Below are 16,984 nucleotides of genomic sequence, written 5' to 3' on the forward strand. Positions count from 1 at the left end.
TCGCTAAGGAGACACAGCAGGACCTTGTCCCACTCACCTTCGGCCCCACCAAAAGTACAGGTTCTCTGTTGCTGTAGAACCCAAGGTCTCAATAGTGAGCGAGTGACAGGATTTCCTTCATGAAAGCTGACCAGCAGCCCGCTGTGTCCTGGGAAAACTTCCAACCTACTTTTAATTTGCTTTGCATTTATTTATTTTATTATTGGGGGGACACATGCCACAGCATACAAGTGGAGGTCAGAAGACAATCTTGTGGAGCTGGTCCTCTCCTTCCACCTTTATATAAATTTGAGGGATCAAACTTAGGTCATTAAGAATTTCTAGCAAATGCCTTTTACCCACTGAGCCAGATCACCAACTTCTGACTTAGTGAGGGCCACCATTTTAAATAAAATAGCACAAAAACTAATTAGAAAGAAGAGGAAGAGGAAGAAGAAGAATCAGGAGTGCTAGCTGAGTGTGAGCTCTGTAATTCCAGCTATTCAGAAGGCTGAAACCGAAAGATCACAAGTTCAAAGCCAGCCTGGGCAATTTAGTAAGACCCTGTCTCAAAATAAAAATAGGCAGGCTGTACTCAATGCTAGAACTCTTATCTGGAATCTGAAGGGAAGACAGAGGGAGGATAAAGGAAAAACTAGAAAAAGAGAGAGCAAGGGGAGGACAAGGAGGAGGAGAAAGGGGAGGAAAAAGCAGCAGATTGCTTCAAAGGTGTCTTCTGTATTTAGTAAGTACTCACTGTACCTGTAACCATGTTCTGTGAGCCAGCATGTGTCCGCAGACCACACTGGTCCTAAGCAGACAAGGAAAACCAGTTCCTGGACCAGCATGAGGAATCCATCTCCTAAGATGTGCCTCACAAACAGCAAGGGCTCCTGGATCACTTCTGTGACTCAGCTCCAAGCCAACAGCAAGAGCGGAGATGTCCCGGGGGCCCAGGGACAGTCCCGAGGACAACAGTGTCCCAAGCAGCTGAAACTACAGCTGTCCACAGCCACACTTAGGTTTTGCTAGCAAGGGAGGCAGACCCAGGGCTCCAGAAGAAGGCATGTGATCAGTTCACATGCAAGGCTTGCCTGGGGTCAGGGCCGAGGGATAGTGACATGTCTCCAGGCATGGCTCCATCACCAAGGCAAGGGTCATAAGAACAACCCTCAGGCCCATCCGGTGCTAAGGAGGCTGTGCAGGAAGCATAGGCAGCTGAGAGCTGGTGACTTCCCTCCAGAGAGCAAGGCACACCTGAGCATCAGACATGGCAGTGGATAAAGAGGAAGGCTTAACCAAGACTCACCCACCAGTCCCACCCTCAGGAAACCATCAGCATCTTTGAAAATCTTCTTGGAGCTTGAAAGAAGACTCAGTAGTTAAGATCAAAGGCTGCTGTTCCAGAGGACCCAGGTTCAATCCCCACCGTCCACTCACAACCATCAGTAACTACAGTTCCAGGGTGTGCTGTGACACATTCTTCTGGCTCTGCAGGCACCAGGCATGCACACGGCAGACAGACAGGTGCTGCAGCCACTGATCAGGAATCATGTCTGTCACCACATCGCTGTGTAGCCATAGACACATCACTTGCCTCTCTGAGCTCCATCTTCACGAATGTAAACATCGGAAGGGCTGGGTACGCTGAAGTCCCCCCTAGATCTAAAATGCTGTGTTTCTCTTGGAGGCTCGGTTATTCCCCTTGTGTAGGAACAGCCAGTCTGACACACAGCCAAAAGGAAAAACAAAATGCATGGGTACAAGCAGGGTGTTCAACCACAAAGGGGACAAGGAGGATTCAGGACCAGAGAAACAGGGAGATGCTCTGGGCTGAGCAGTGAGATGTTGTGGAAAGAAGCTCAGCCAGGGGTTGCCTGGCAACCGCATTGGCTGGACACAGCAGCACCTGAGGAGAAATGGACCACATCCCTGGCAAGAGGCACCCTTATGACCTGGCTCCCATCCCAGAGACCTGCTTCTACCTCTCCTGACAGCACCCCAAATTCCTGAAAGGAAGCAAATGCCTCTGCAATGAGAAGCAAACATTTCCCACCCTGGGGGCCGAGGTTAACCGCTGCAGAGTTCCTGCTGACGGAGAAAAGTAATCAATTTTTCATTACCCAGCAAAGGCAACAGGATGTCTTGGATGTCAACAGTTTCTGGGCAACAAAGACAAACCTTATACACAGTCTCCTCACCTGAAAAGACGCTCCCTTTACAAGCACCTGCTGGGGTGGAAAGAAGAGCCAGGTGAAGGCAGAAGCCACTTCAACCTCACATCTGAGCTGTGACACCTTTGGCAGATCCTGTCAGACAATGACTCAAGGGGAGCCCGCCTTCGGGAGGGTTTGGCGCAGGCTGAAGAAATCAGCCAACATGATGTGTTCATTCGCTCAACAAATAATTTTGACTATTCCAGCACGGGCACTCAGACTGGAAGTGCACAGTCGAACAACTGCCCCTCACCATAAGAATGGCCAGTGAGGCCGGATGCGTTGGTGCACACCTTTGATCCCAGCCTGTGGGAAACGAAAGCAGGCAGATCTCTGTAAATCTGAGGCCAGCTTGGTCTAAGTCAGCAAGAGGCTACACAGTGAGACCTCATCTTAAAAAGTAAGTAAATAAATAAATAAAGCAAAATACGGAAGAAAAAAAAAAGAGGATGGACCATTGGAAGCCAGAGGAAGAGAGGGTCGTCCCCATATGCCATGGCCACTACAGGTGCAATTGAACCCACAGCCTAAGAGACTGTGAGTGTGCCAAGGTCCCCAACTGTTGCAGGATCACGTGCAGTCTTGTGAAGAAAAACCCAGGAGCTTCTTAGAGACCTTCAAAGTGCTCAGCTGCTGAAACCCAAAACCTGAAAGACATCATTGTGTTACCTACCAATTTTGTTAGGACAACACAGAGAGAACCTGGGCCCTGGCAGTGGTAGCGAGCTAGGCTCCGCCACCCGCCTTCAAAAGGCCAATCAAACAGGCAAGTCATAGTGAAGAGAAGAAAAAAAGGCAATTTATTCAGTGTGGCTACATTGGGGGGGAAAATGAGGTCAGAGAACGCCCAAATCCATCTTTCGAGTCCTGACACAAGATTTAGGCTTAAATAGAATACAAGAAGCATGCAGAGCCATGCAGTCCCCGCCAAGCTGCGCTCCTGCCCATCACCGTCTGGTTCTGGTCTCCTGTGTGGAATCTTCCTTAGAGACAAGTTCCCCTCTGGCCAGCACCAGGTCTCAGACTTTTCCTTCTCCCATCACAAAACTCAGAGGGAAATTCCAATGTCTTGGGGTCCACTGTTTCTACAGTGTGACAAAGTGGGGACACAAGTCTCTTCAGGATATCCTCATTGCTGTCAGGATAGGTACTAATTGGAATCTCTTCAGTGTATACGGTATTATTTTTACTTCAGGGGTTATTTTAACCAAAACAGAAAGCATGGCCCTTTCCAGGCAGGTTCTTAGTGCCGTGTCAGGCCGGCGCTCCCAGGCTGTCTCTGTGTTTGTGTTACCCAGTGAATGTCAACGGAGGCTCAAGAATAAGTCAACACAAATCTCCCTGTATGTGCCAAGGCTTGTTAGCAGAGTAAACGGTGTGCTTAGCTCGTCTTAGAAGAATCTTTGCTGAGTAAACAGAAGGAAGGTTTTGCTTGAGAATAAACAGAGCCAGGAGCTGAGGTGGCCCTGGGGCGAGAAGGTGACTCCACCACACAAGCTGGAGAGAAGGAAGCCAGGACTGGAGTCCTTGAAAGTCCTTGATGCAAAAGCCAGGAGGCTGAGGTCCAGGGAAGTACTGGGGCTGGCCAATGTCACAGCACAGCTCCCTGAAGCAGAAGGCCTCTCTCTTCCACACAATCTCTGCCCTCCCCACTTCCCACCCCAGGAGCCACCTCTCCTGGTAGAGAGGCAAAACCCCGACCCTGACAGGATCCCACAGAAAGGAAGAGCCCGAAGTGAGTCCATTGGCTCGGTAGTCTTACGACACCAATGTCTTGTCCTCCCCAGGAAAATATTTCTGTTTCAAGAAGGCAACAAGAAATGGTGGTGGCGCACACCTTTAATCCCAGCACGTGGGAGGCAGAGGCAGGTGGATCTCAGTGAGTGCAAGGCCAGCCTGGTCTATAAAGTGAGTTCCATGACAGCCAGGATTGTTACACAGAAAAACCTTGTCTCAAAAGACCAAAAAGAAAAAGAGAAAGAAGGCTACAAGAAAACTAAGACCTAGCTTTGCAGTCCCACTACTTGGGAGGAGTAGGCAAAGAGGAGCAGGCATTTAAAACCAGCCTGGACTATATACTAAATTCAAAGCCAGCCTGGGATTCATGAAGCCCTGCCTCTAAAACAAAATTAAAAGCCGTAATGGTGGCCAAGTGCAACATCACAGCAGTAGGGATGGGGCCATAGCTTAGTTGAAAGGGCTTGTCTAGCGTATTTGAAGCTCAATTTTGATCCCTGATACCATATAAATTGGGTGTGGGGAGGAAGATTATAATCCCAACACTCAGAGGGAGGTAGGAGGATAGGAAGTTTAACGTTATCTTAGCTACATAAGGACTTCAAGGCCCTGTGGGTTACGTGTGATCCTGTCTCCAACAAAGAGGATGAAGGAGGAATAAGACAGAAGTAGAAAAATAGGGTTTTTTTTTAAAGATTTTTATTTATTTATTTTGTGTGCATGTCACATGCTGTGACACACCTGTGGAGGTCAGAGGACAGCTTGCGGGAGTTAGTTCTCTCCTTCTACCATGTGGGTTCTGGGGAAGGAACTCAAGTGGGCAGGCTTGGCAAAAGGTGCCTTCACCCACTGAGCCATCTCACCGCCTGAAATATATTTTTGATCCCAATAAACCACCAAGGTTTGTCTCTAAGTGTTTACACTGGTTCAATATTATCTCTGGAAGGAGGGTAGACAAAGGAACAGGTCTTAACCGTGCCGGATCTTTAAACACACCTTGTGACTTCCTTCTTGGACTCATTCACAAGAGCTTTATCCAGTAAAGAGACACCCTGGTCCAAAACCTTTGATCCGTATAAACCTGTCAGCCTTAAAACGAACTTGGATCCAACCACTGCCTAAAATCATCTCAGAGAACTTACTGCCACAGCTACGCACAGAACCTTCTGAGTGTTTCCCCTTTCATTTAATTTACGGAGTCCTTCATCCTCTTCCTCAAACGGAAATGAAGACTTAGCTCAAAGTCCAGCCAAGTCAAAGGAAGAGCCCCATAGATTGCACAAGAGAAATCAGCATCGAGTAGAGGAGGAGGAAGAAAACAGAGGCCTTGTCTGTGTGGGTCACTTCTGCCAAGAGATGGGGCCATAAATCCTCTGGGTGAATTTCTCACCATCTGAGAGGCTAAGTCACAGAGCTCATTCTAAAAGAGGACAGGGCCGGCAAGAAGATGGCACACTTCTGAACAGAACTGAGGAACTAAGTTCAGATCCGCAGAACCCACATAAAGGTGTAAGTAGAGAACTGGCTCCTCCAGCAGATGTGTCCTGACACACGCATGCACCTATGCCCTCATGTGTGTCCTGACACACTCACGCACCTATGCCCACATGTGTCCTGACACACGCACACACCTATGCCCACGTGTGTCCTGACACACGCGCACACCTATGCCCACATGTGTGTCCTGACACACGCACACACCTATCCCACGTGTGTCCTGACACACACACACACACCTGCACCCATGTGTGTCCTGACACACACAAACCTACGACCAAGTGTGCGTCCTGACACACGCATAAACCTATGCCCACGTGTGTCCTGAAACACGCACACACCTGCACCCACGTGTGTGTCCTGACACACACACACCTACACCCATGTCTACATCATGCAATATTAAATAATTTAAAAAAAACTAAAAGGGGTTCTGGAGAGATGGCCCAGAGGTTAGGAGTGTTTCCTGCTCTTCAGACGACCAGAACTTGGTTCCCAGACCACCCTGAGCTTCCAGCACAGAACTCCAACTGCTCAGGCCTGATACCCTCTCTGGCCTCTGAGAGCACCACACACATGGCATACAGTCATATGAACACACACACACACACACAATAAGCATAAATCTTAAAAGTTAAACAAAATAACACAAAAATTAAAGGAGGACGACAATTTTCCCGATGACACAAACTTCGCCCTAGGTCTCCATCTCACAAGAATCTTTCTTATTCAGGAGACACGCAGCCACCTCTGAAAGATCATGGCAAGAGCAGAAGCCGTCCGCATCAAGTTTTTCCTTCCAATGGGCCCGGAGGGGCACAGGGTTCGCCTGATCGCAGGACGGCTCAGCCACATCCTTGGCTCTCAGACAAGAAATGAATTTGAGTGTGAGAAGGGAAAAGCCAAGTGCGAGAAAGTAAATTACAAAGAAGGTAAGAACAAATTCAAGTGCATTTAGCTTCCTCTTGACAGAGTCACAGGTTGGTTGACACACAATCAGAGTGGACTCTTTCCCTCACTGATTCATAAAATAGCTCCAGCCTAGGAGCGCCCAGCTGTGAAGCCATTCCCACAACAGGCCACTGTGGGGCAGCACTGAGCCAGCATCCTTACACATTCACTTGTAAGCAACCCATGTAAACCCAGCATGCATTCAATTCTACCTTCATGAATCCTGAGATCCCAGTGTTTGACTTTTTCCACAGTCAAAACATGCAAACTAAGAAAGTTACTGTAAATTACTTCTCTAATTTCCCTTTAAACTATTTTAAAAATTGTTTTCACATCACTTTGTGTATATGGGCTGTGTGTACTGAGGCGTTTGAGTACAAGTGAGAGGAAAAATTATAGGGGTCACTTCTCTCCTTCCATCATGTGGGCCCCAGGGATCAAACATCTCATCAGCTGTGATAGCAGGCGTTCCCACCTGCTGAGCCATTTTGCCATTCCATCTTTTTACTTAAAAAATTATATATTCATTTATTTGTTTTTTTTAAATATTTATTTATTATGTATACAATATTCTGTCTGAATGCCTGCAGGCCAGAAGAGGGCACCAGACCCCTTTACAGATGGTTGTGAGCCACCATGTGGTTGCTGGGAATTGAACTCAGGACCTTTAGAAGAGCAGGCAATGCTCTTAACCTCTGAGCCATCTCTCCAGCCCCCTATTTGTTTGTTTTTTTAAACGGGATCTCATTATGTAACTCATGCTGATCTGGAGTTCAATATGTAGACCAGGCTGGCCTCAAACTCACAAGAGATCCTCTTGCCCCTGCATGCTGAGTCCTGTGGTTTAATGTGTACCCACAGCATCCAGCTCAGATTTATCTTATTTCTAATTATATGGATGGGGGTGTGTGCAAGTGAATGCTGGTGCTCACCGAGGCCAAGGGTTTCAGATTCCCTGGGGCTGGAGTTATAGGTGGTTGTGAGCTGCCCTACACGGATGACAGGAAGCGAACCCGGGTCCCCCACAACAGCAGTGTGCGCTCTTAACCACCCAGTCATCCCTGCATCTCCCTTTCTAGATTTTAAGCATCGATTTATTATGAGAAAGCTAAGAAATTAAATGCCAATGCCCTCCGAGGCAGGGTCTCACGCTATGGCCAGAACGGGTCCTTGAAATCACCCACTCAGATGATATAACCACTTCAGCCTCCCAAAGCGACTGGGTCTAGACCACACAACAATGTCCAGCATCACTAATATGTTTTTAAACAAGAACTGTGTAAATGCTTTGCCCATACCGCCTCATCCTCCCTATAAAAACTCATTGAGGTAGATAGCATTAGCTACCACCACTCCCACCCAGCATACAATAAACCAGAGGGGGAGGTTAATCCTCCCAAGCTCCACAGCCCTGGCAGCACTGGGATCTGACTCAACACTAGTAGTTGGACATCAGAACACTTAACCCTGCGTCCCAACAGATCTCCAAGACATAGGTGTTGTTAAGTTTAAACATGATTTATTATCCAGAGGTTTGTGTCCTGTGGTCCCGGTCTCCAGTGTGGTTGTCCCGAAGGGTGGAATCCTCTGAAGCTTGTAACAGGGTCTGGTGGGAGGAAGTTAGGCCATGAGGCAATGCCCTCACAAGGGACACATGCAGGTCTTGTGAGACTGGATTGTTAGAAGGTGACTTGGCACCACCCCTGATCTCTTCCGTGCATGGTGTCTGTCCCCTTACACACTAAGACACCACCCACCATGCTGTGATGTAGCCAAAAGGCCCTCATTGTAACAAATGGGGCCACCCAGACTTGGATTTCCCAGGCTCCAAAACTATGAATTACAAACAAACCTTTCTGAAAGGCTGCAGGGTCAGGGTCAACTAAGGTCAGACTAAGTTAAGGCAAAGGTTCTCAACCTTCCTAGATGCTGTGACCCTTTAATACAGTTCCTTGTGTTGTGGTGACTCCCACCCAGAAAATTATTTCATTGCTACCCCATGACTGTAATTTTGCTACTGATGAGTTGTAAATATCTGATATACAGGATATCTGGTATGTAACCCCCAAAGGGGTTGTGACTCACAGGTTGAGAAGCACTGGACTAAGGCAAAGTGGCTAGCCCAAATCCCATTTCAAAGCATTACCCTCCCTTTCCCAGCCTCGGCATGAAACCCAGCAAGGCTTTTCCTGATTCTGTTTATTTTGAGCTGAAACTCTGAAAACTAGCCAGAGTTCTTGCCTCGGTAGCTGCCTAGAAGTCAAGTGTCTCTTCCACATGAAAGAAACCATGCCCAGTTTTTAAACTGAAATTCACATTTAAAACAAACAAAAACGGTTTAGGAGAATGCTTGCAGTGACGCCCCAGGACCCGGGACTTGGGAAGTAGAAATGGGAGGATAAAGAATTCTAGTTCTCTTCAACTACACAGGGCTGTGTGTGAGGAGTGTATGATACGGGTGTGAACACAGTGCATGCATGCTGCAGCAACCTACTAACATCAAGGGCCACTCTTGGGAGTCAGTCCTTGCCGTCTACCTTGTTTTGAAGTGGGATCTCTCTTCTTCCTGCTGCTCCTCCATGTACAGATTAAAACGTCACTAAAGCACGGGTGTGGGCTTCTCGAAGGAGCTCTGCACTTTGTTATATTAGCCATGTGTACTCCTAGCTCTGTTTCAACTTCACACAAGCTAGAGCCAGGAACTCAATTAAGAAAATGCTTCCAAGGACTGGAGATGGCTCAGAGCTTAAGAGCACTGACTGTTCTTTGGGAGGTCCTGGTCCTGAATTTAACTCCCAGCAACCACATGATGGCTCACACACATCTGTAATGAGATGTGGTGCCCTCTTCTGGTGTGCAGGCAGAACGCTGTATACCTAAATCTTAAAAAAGAGCAAGCTTCCAGGGCGGTGCTGGCTCACACCTTTAATCCCAGCACTCAGGAGGCAGGCAGCTCTCTGAGTTGGAGGCCAGCCTGGTCTACAGAGCAAGTTCCAGGACAACCAAGAGAGAAACAAACAAAAAAGAATGTTTCCCTATCTCCAGCTGTAGGCAATCCTGTAGGGCGTTTTCATAGTGTTGATGTGGGAGGGCCCAGCTCACTGTGGATGGTGCCATCCCTAGGCTGGTGGTCCTGGTTACTGTAAATCTGAAACTGGGCCATGGTAGTGTATGCCTTTAATTCACTCAGAAGACAGAGGGAGGAGGATCTGAGTTTGAGGTCTACACAGAGGAAACCTGTCTTGAGAAGAAAAAAACAAAACAAAAACAGACCAAGCAAGGAGAGCAAGCCAGTAAGCAGCACTCCTCCATGGTCTCTGCATCAGCTCCTGACCTGACCACCTCTTTAGATAATGAATGTAAGAGTAAACCTAATAAACCCTTTCCTCCTTAAGGTGCTTTTGCCTATGGTGTTGATTACAGCAACAGAAATCCAAAATCCAAACTAAGAGACCATGTATAAAGTTTTATTAAGTCCTAAAATTGATTTTTAAAGAGTTGCAAATAAACTTAAATGAGATCACAGTAGAGTTTCTGAGGCATCCTGGGCAGGTTTAGAACTTATAAGGCACTCTCCCAGATTCTGGGATGTGGAGTTAGGACATCCTGGGGTTGGGGAGGTGACTGAATGGTTCAATCAATACAACCTGCAACTCCAGAGAACGCGAGTTTGAGTCTCAGGCTCCACGTTGGCTGGCTCACAAGTGAACTCCAGTTCCATGGCATCTGCCTCTAGCCTCCAAGTACCAACATACATGTGCCTAGTTGGGCAGTGGGAGGCAGGGGCAGGTATATCTGAGCTCAAGGGCAGCCTGGTCTGTAAGAGCCAGTTCCAGGACAACCAGGGCCGTGAAGTAGACACCCTGACTAGGGAGGAGGAACATGTGTGCTTATACATAAGTTTTTAAGTTAACAATCTTGTGGCTGGTAAAATGGCTACTAAGAATCAAACCAGGCCCTTTGTTTACACAAGAGCTCTACACCTCCAGCCCAGAAAAGCAACATTTATTTCATCAATTGTGCATTTTCATTGTTACATGGAAGTAACATATTCATAAATTAACATATTCATAAACTTGATCCCTAAAAATGTTAGACACAGGTGGCAAGGAAGGCACCACTCAGTAAACTTTATGTGTACAGGTGTTTGTCAGCATTGGTGAGTACATATTGGTGCCTGGTCCCCTTGGGTCCTCTGGGACTCCAATGTCTTCTGGAATGGTCCAGTGTTCACTGAACCATTTCTCCAGTCCAAAATGGGTCTGGTGGGATACACTTGCAACCCAGGCAGTTGAAAAGCAGAAAAATTGCACCTATTATTTCCCACCTGGAAAACCTTTTAGGTCCTGCTTCCTAAACCTATTCCCTATCTATCTTGGATCCCAGAGCTTCAAAATAGATCACATCTCCCAGCTCTACAAAGGGACTGTTTTCTGTTTTTTGGCAGGCAGCCTCAAATCCTCCCTGATCTCTGCCTCCTATAAATGCTGGGATGACAGGGAACACCAGGGCACAGAGCAGACCATCCTGGTCCACACATCAAGTTCCCGACTAGCCAAAGCTATACAATAAGGACCCTGGGGGGGGGGGGGGAACCCCACCCAGGCAAGGCAATGTTCCAGCAGAAGGGATGTTAACAACTCCCAAGACCAGAATGAAGCAAGATACCCCCCTTAACTGGCATTATAACCCTCAATAATTATACAAGTCAGAAGTGCAGATCTGAGCAATATTAAGTTTGTAAGGATTGAGCATTGTCCTGTCATGCTATGTAAACCATCTGCCCTATGAAGACCCAGGGCCAAACACATTAGGCAAGCATTCCATCACCGAGCCCTATCCTGGGTCTGAATTTTATCTTCACTGCAAATATTCAAGGTTTGCCTACAGATAAGAGCGGCTTGTAACTTAAACAGTAAACCAAGGCTTGTTATTCAACATTTTTGTCTCAGGTTCTGGCCCTAAGGATTTTAGCTGCAGTCAAATAGCCTTACTGCATGTTCTGCTTAAGATACTTTTGAAGACCAGGTGTGGCAGTGCACTCTAGTCCCAGCAGAGTTTGAACTCAGTTATAGATATTATAGAACCAAAATATGAATGCAGCTACATTGGTTCTTAGGGGTAACAGGCTGGAACCTTCCTTACAGCTGTTTTAACAGCAGAAACAAGCCTGTGTGATAAATCACCCACCAAACAAACCTTAATAAGGAGGGTTCCAGTCTGTGGTTCCCTAAAGGCAGCTGCGCTCTGAATACAGCTTACTCAGCAAGCCTTGGCAACCATGTTTACTGACCTGCTCAAGCCAAGCAGAGCTTTCACGGGAATAAAATACTGAAGACAATCAGTGCAATTTATAACCCTACAAGTACAAGGCACATTCAGCAATGTGTATGTGGCTCTCCCCTGGCTTTTCTGCACCCCTAAAGGAAGTTTCAGCTGCCAGGGCCTATTTAAAATGGAAATCAGTGGATAGGCTCTCCTGACCTTTCCAGATGCTGCCACCTAATACTACTGGTAACCCTAGAAGCTAGGGTGCTCACTGAACACAATTTCTACTCAGACCCGCCCCCACAACTGTCAAAGTGCCACCTTTACAGAAGCAAATTAGATCTTGAACAGCATTTTAAGAGCTGTTTACAGTGTAAGCGCTTCTAGGGCTTTGTTCGTTTTCAAAATGGCTGGCACTAAACAGGTGCTCAGAACCCTTGGCACTGAAAGGTGCCTTTCTGGAGACAGAAGGACCCCAGGCAGCCAAGTTCTTTAGGGCTACAGCTTAACTGACCCAGGCTTTTGTCCACACGTAACTCGAGATGGTACCCTGAATTCTTAGGCACCTGCTACCATCCCTGGACCCTCAAGAAGCTATACCTGTAGCACACACACAGAACCACGCCAGCCCACCTACAGGTTCATCTTTTTATTTGCCATGGTAACAAAATGCCTAGTCAAAAAGACCAAAGCCCATGTCGTCATCAGACTCCTCGGATTCTTCCTTCTTTGCTTCCACTTTCTTCTCCTCAGCTGGGGCAGCAGCGGTGGAGGGGGCAGGACCGCCTGCTGGTGCCGCTCCGGCTGCTGGAGCAGGCCCACCAGCCCCTACATTGCAGATGAGGCTCCCAATGTTGACATTGGCCAGGGCCTGCAACACAGACAGGTAAGGGGTTTCAGTCTTATCCTTTAAGCTGCGATGACACGTTTTGTTCAGCCATTCCCGGACCAAGGCAGAGGACTACAGTCAACACACACAAAACTGATACTAAGTGTGTAAACTGGGCCTGTATTTGGTTGCTGTTTTATGGCGGGATTACTGAATTTCCTTTCATGTTGGGAAAATTGCCCTAGGTAGCCCAACAGAGCAGTAATGGGCAGATTTTCAAAATTTCTGAACTCTTTGAACCCAGCTCCACAAGTTGGCTGACCTCCCTTCCCAGAAATAAGTTTGTCCAGAGCGTAGCTTCCTACTTAACAAGCATCTTGCTTGTTTCAAATGCCCAAACTTAAAAAGGCCACTAAATTCAATTTGTACAGACATAACTAGGACACTTAAAGGATTTGCTTGAACTGACATGGTTAAAGTTTAATCTGTTAGAAACCAGGGCCTGATATACAAAATTCAATGGCGGTAGTATATTAGCAGGACTTCCCCCAAATCTTACCTTGGCAAACAAGCCAGGCCAGAAAGGCTCAACATTGACACCAGCTGCTTTAATGAGGGCATTGATCTTATCCTCCTGGAACACAAACGCAGCCCATCAGGGCGATCAGAATACGGTTAAGACCAAGTGACAGAAGTCGCTTAGACACAGCCACACTGCCAGTTTGAGCTTCTAAGGGCAGTTCATGAATGCTTATCATAAAAACATCGGCCAGGTTTGATGGCTCGGAGGCTAGTGAGATTGCCCTTTAGGCCTAATGACGGAGTCCGAATCCTAAAGGCCAGTGTTAAGACAACCCACTAACAACTGATCTCACAACCACAGGCACACTCGAGACCGCCTTTCACGGCTGCGGGAAGGCGCGGGTAGAACAGAGCGCATGCGCGCCAAGAGCCAGGAAGCCTAGGAACGGAATATCCGAGAAAGCGACGAGTCGGGCAGCCGAGAGCCCGGTGCCCGCCCAACACACGTGGCCCCCCCCCCGCAGTTACCCACGCCGCGCACTCACCGTGACCGTCACCTCGTCGTCGTGGAGGATGAGGGCGGAGTAGATGCAGGCGAGCTCAGAGACGGAGGCCATGTTGCGTACTGCCGGCACGGTGCTAGTCGCCGGATGAAGTGAGGGCCTCACCCCAACGCGGCCTTAGCTTCCTCGGAAGGACCGAGCACCTTGGCGGCAGCAGAGGAAAAGGTCACACACGCCTGCGCGCAGCCTCTTATCGGGGTCGCGTCGACCAATCGAATCCCGGCTCCGAGAGGAAGGGGCTGAGCCAAAAACGAGAGGCGGTGTCTGAATGACGCAGTTCCGGATTTGGACGCTCGGCTTCCGGTTTTGCTGGCCTGTAGCGGCTTGCTAGTATCAGAAGTGCTGAACTTTACGCTTTAACAGCTAACCGGAAAGTTGTCTGGGGTGAGCGCCCTAGTCCGGTCCCCTGCTTGAACTAGCAGGAGCGTCCCAGTGACTTGGGCACACTGTCTGAAAAAACACGTGACGATCACGTGGCTGGCCATACCCCCACCTTGCCACCCTCGCGCACGCGCTCGCCCAGCGTGTCTCATAAAGTAGGTAAATACCATGAATGTGTGTGGGGGGGAGTCTCCGGTGTTGTATGTCAACTGCAGTGTATCGAGGTTAAACAGGACAATTCATCCCAAGAAAACTCTAAAGTAATTCATTATATTGAGAAAGCACAGAGGGCGCTGGAGGTGCCGTGGAGGTTAAAGTCATTTTACTGCTCTTCTAGGTGACCCTTGTTCGGTTCTGCCATCCCAGAACTCGAATTCCAGTTCCAGGGGATCGGATCCTGGCAGACATAAGCAGACAAGCTCACATACACATAAAAAGTCATTATTTTAAAAAGTATCATGCAAAAAAAAAAGTATCATCATGCAACGTATGGTAGCCCAAAAAAAGACAGGAAACCACGCGACTAAAATTTGACAACTTATTACATAGACCCTAGAAAACTAGGAGAGTAACTTTCATAATACGATAAGAGTATTGAGCAGACATTAAAAGCAAATACCTTATTTTTGTTCGAAACAGGGTTTCTCTGTATAACAGTCCTAGCTAACTTGGAACTAGCTCTTGTACACCAGGCTGTCCTGGCACTCAGAGGTCCACCTGCCGCCTCTGCCTCCCAAGAGTTCTGGGATTAAATGGTGTGGTGCCACCACCACCACCCAGCCCAAAGCAAATATCTTAATAGAAAAAAATTTTAAACATTCTTTGAAAATGGGGAACAAATATGAATGTCTTCCTTTGCTTCTTTTTCAGTGTGTGGCGCTTTAGCACAGCAATAGAAATCCCAAGACTGCTCATGCGCGCACACACATCTTAAAAAATTAAAATACACCTCAAGTTGGGGTACAGCTCAGTTGCAGAGCTCTTGGAAGAGTCTGTGTAAAGGTTTCAGTGCTAAGGACTTGAAATCAGAGCCTCATGCATACCAGGCAAGTGGTCTACCAAAAAGCCATACCTCCAACATACGATGTTGCTTTAAATTTCATGTAATTTCGATTTCAGCACCACAAACAAGCCATGAAAGTTATCAAGCGGAAGCGAAGTGGAGAAATATAGTTTTCACACTTAAGACCCTAAAATGGATAATTCCCCCCAAATTATATAGTTACAAATAAAATTATAATCATGATCTCAATGGGATTTGACAAGCAGGCCTCAAATCTTTAAAACAAAGACACGGCCGGGTGGTGGTGGCGCATGCCTTTAATCCCAGCACTCGGGAGGCAGAGGCAGGTGGATCTTTGTGAGTTTGGTCTACAAGAGCTAGTTCCAGGACAGGCTCCAAAGCTACAGAGAAACCCTGTCTTGAAAAACAAAAACACGGATAATTCTTGACCTCGAACTTGCTATGTAGCTGAGGATAACCTGTAGTGAAGGATCTTCCTGCCCCCACCTGGGACTGATTTTAAGTTTGTACCACTGCAGCCAGTTCGAGGGAGCAAACCCAGTGCCTGGTATACCCTATGCAAGCACTCTACCCACTCAACTACATCTCAGCCCCTTATAGGACCTTACTATACAACCCAGTCTGGCCTTGAGTTTGTGGTGCTCGTTTCAACCTGCTGAGAGCGGGGATTAGAGGCTTACACCACCACACCTGGCCCTAGAGGAATTTCTAAGTGTCACTGACAATGCAAATAGATGCACACTTATGGCAGAGACGTCAGTAAGCACACTTATGCTAGTGCTGTTGGTGGAAAGTAGAGATCCAAGGAGCATGGGTAGGTGCTTCAAAACAAAGCTCTACCAAAGGAAGAGAGGGGCTTCTGGTGGCAGAATGTACTCCTTGCAAGTTGAAGACATGGAATCAACCCCTGGAATCATAAAGGTGCCATAAAAAAGTCATGGGCAGGAAGATCCAAAGTTTCAAGTTGCAAAGGATACATAAAAATCCTACACACCCAAAAAACTTGCTATGTAGTTTTATTGCAAAGGCTCTTGCATTTGAGAAACCAAACTCACAATTGGGACTCATTAAACCAATGAGATCCTATTTCATGCCTATCAGTTCTGAAAGTTACAGGTGAGAATGATATACTGGCAAAGGAACAAATTTAGGAAAACCTGGTTAAAGCTGGGTGTGCGCACAGCCTACAACTAGCACTTGTAGCCATTGTCTCTGCCCTCAACACTCTATAGAGTATAGGCATGAGGAGCCAATTGCAACATTATTCTCTTCAGTGTAAGGAAAACTGCACCCTTGAGGGAATAGGGAAGACGTCATAGAGCATCTTGAGCAGTGTCAGTCAACATGGGTAGTCTCAGAACTGAGTGATGAAGCACACTGAAAAATCCTGCTAAACCTGGCTTCCATCTGAGGCTTTGACTTTGAGCACCTTCCTTCTGAGGAATGCTGGAGTCGTATAGTATAATCAAAGTTGATTTCCAACCACATTAGCCATAGGAGCTAAGAAGTGTTCAGCAAAGAATGCATTAGGATAGGACAAACAGCACAGTACTTTTGATGATGTTGGACTTTATAAGCAGACTTTGGGGGCCATGAGCAATATCTTAGCCTGTTTCATACCCCATAAAGGCAACATTTATTCACAGCCAAGTTTCTATTCTCTAGTGCTCTTTTCTTGTATCCCACTAATACTAAGTAAGTACCAGATAAACAGAACACTGCAGGTGCTTGGGAGCATGCTGAGAGAATGTCCACTACACAGCTTTGTGTTTCTTAGTGCTTTTTTTATTGTATTTCATTTGCATATATAAAAAAGAAAGTGAATATATACATACAGGATTCTAAAACCTTCCTAAAATGGATTGTTATCATTGGCCAGTTACCATCTTTATTTTAAAAGTCTTAATTGTTAAATATGTCTAAAGTGCATTTTTTTTGTGGCTAATCAATAGCAGCATTTTTGTTTTTTTTTTTATAAAACCTTAGAAAATATTCAGAACAGTTGAAAAAGTCACAG

The 16,984-nt window shown here is 46.9% G+C and overlaps 1 protein-coding gene across 1 annotated transcript; it reads right to left on the minus strand.

Annotated features, from left to right (window-relative positions):
• Positions 1-12,282: 12,282 nt before the first annotated feature.
• Rplp1 (ribosomal protein lateral stalk subunit P1) lies at positions 12,283-13,741 on the minus strand. Its single transcript, XM_038323131.1, has 3 exons — positions 13,545-13,741; positions 13,037-13,111; positions 12,283-12,519 (listed from the first exon to the last, which is right to left on the minus strand). Exons 1-3 carry the CDS (start codon positions 13,614-13,616, stop codon positions 12,322-12,324), a joined length of 345 nt encoding a protein of 114 aa, XP_038179059.1. The 5' UTR covers positions 13,617-13,741; the 3' UTR covers positions 12,283-12,321.
• Between the last annotated feature and the right edge of the window lie 3,243 nt (positions 13,742-16,984).

The sequence above is a fragment of the Arvicola amphibius genome, chromosome 3 (genome assembly GCF_903992535.2).
Source record: "Arvicola amphibius chromosome 3, mArvAmp1.2, whole genome shotgun sequence".
Classification (NCBI taxonomy): domain Eukaryota; kingdom Metazoa; phylum Chordata; class Mammalia; order Rodentia; family Cricetidae; genus Arvicola; species Arvicola amphibius.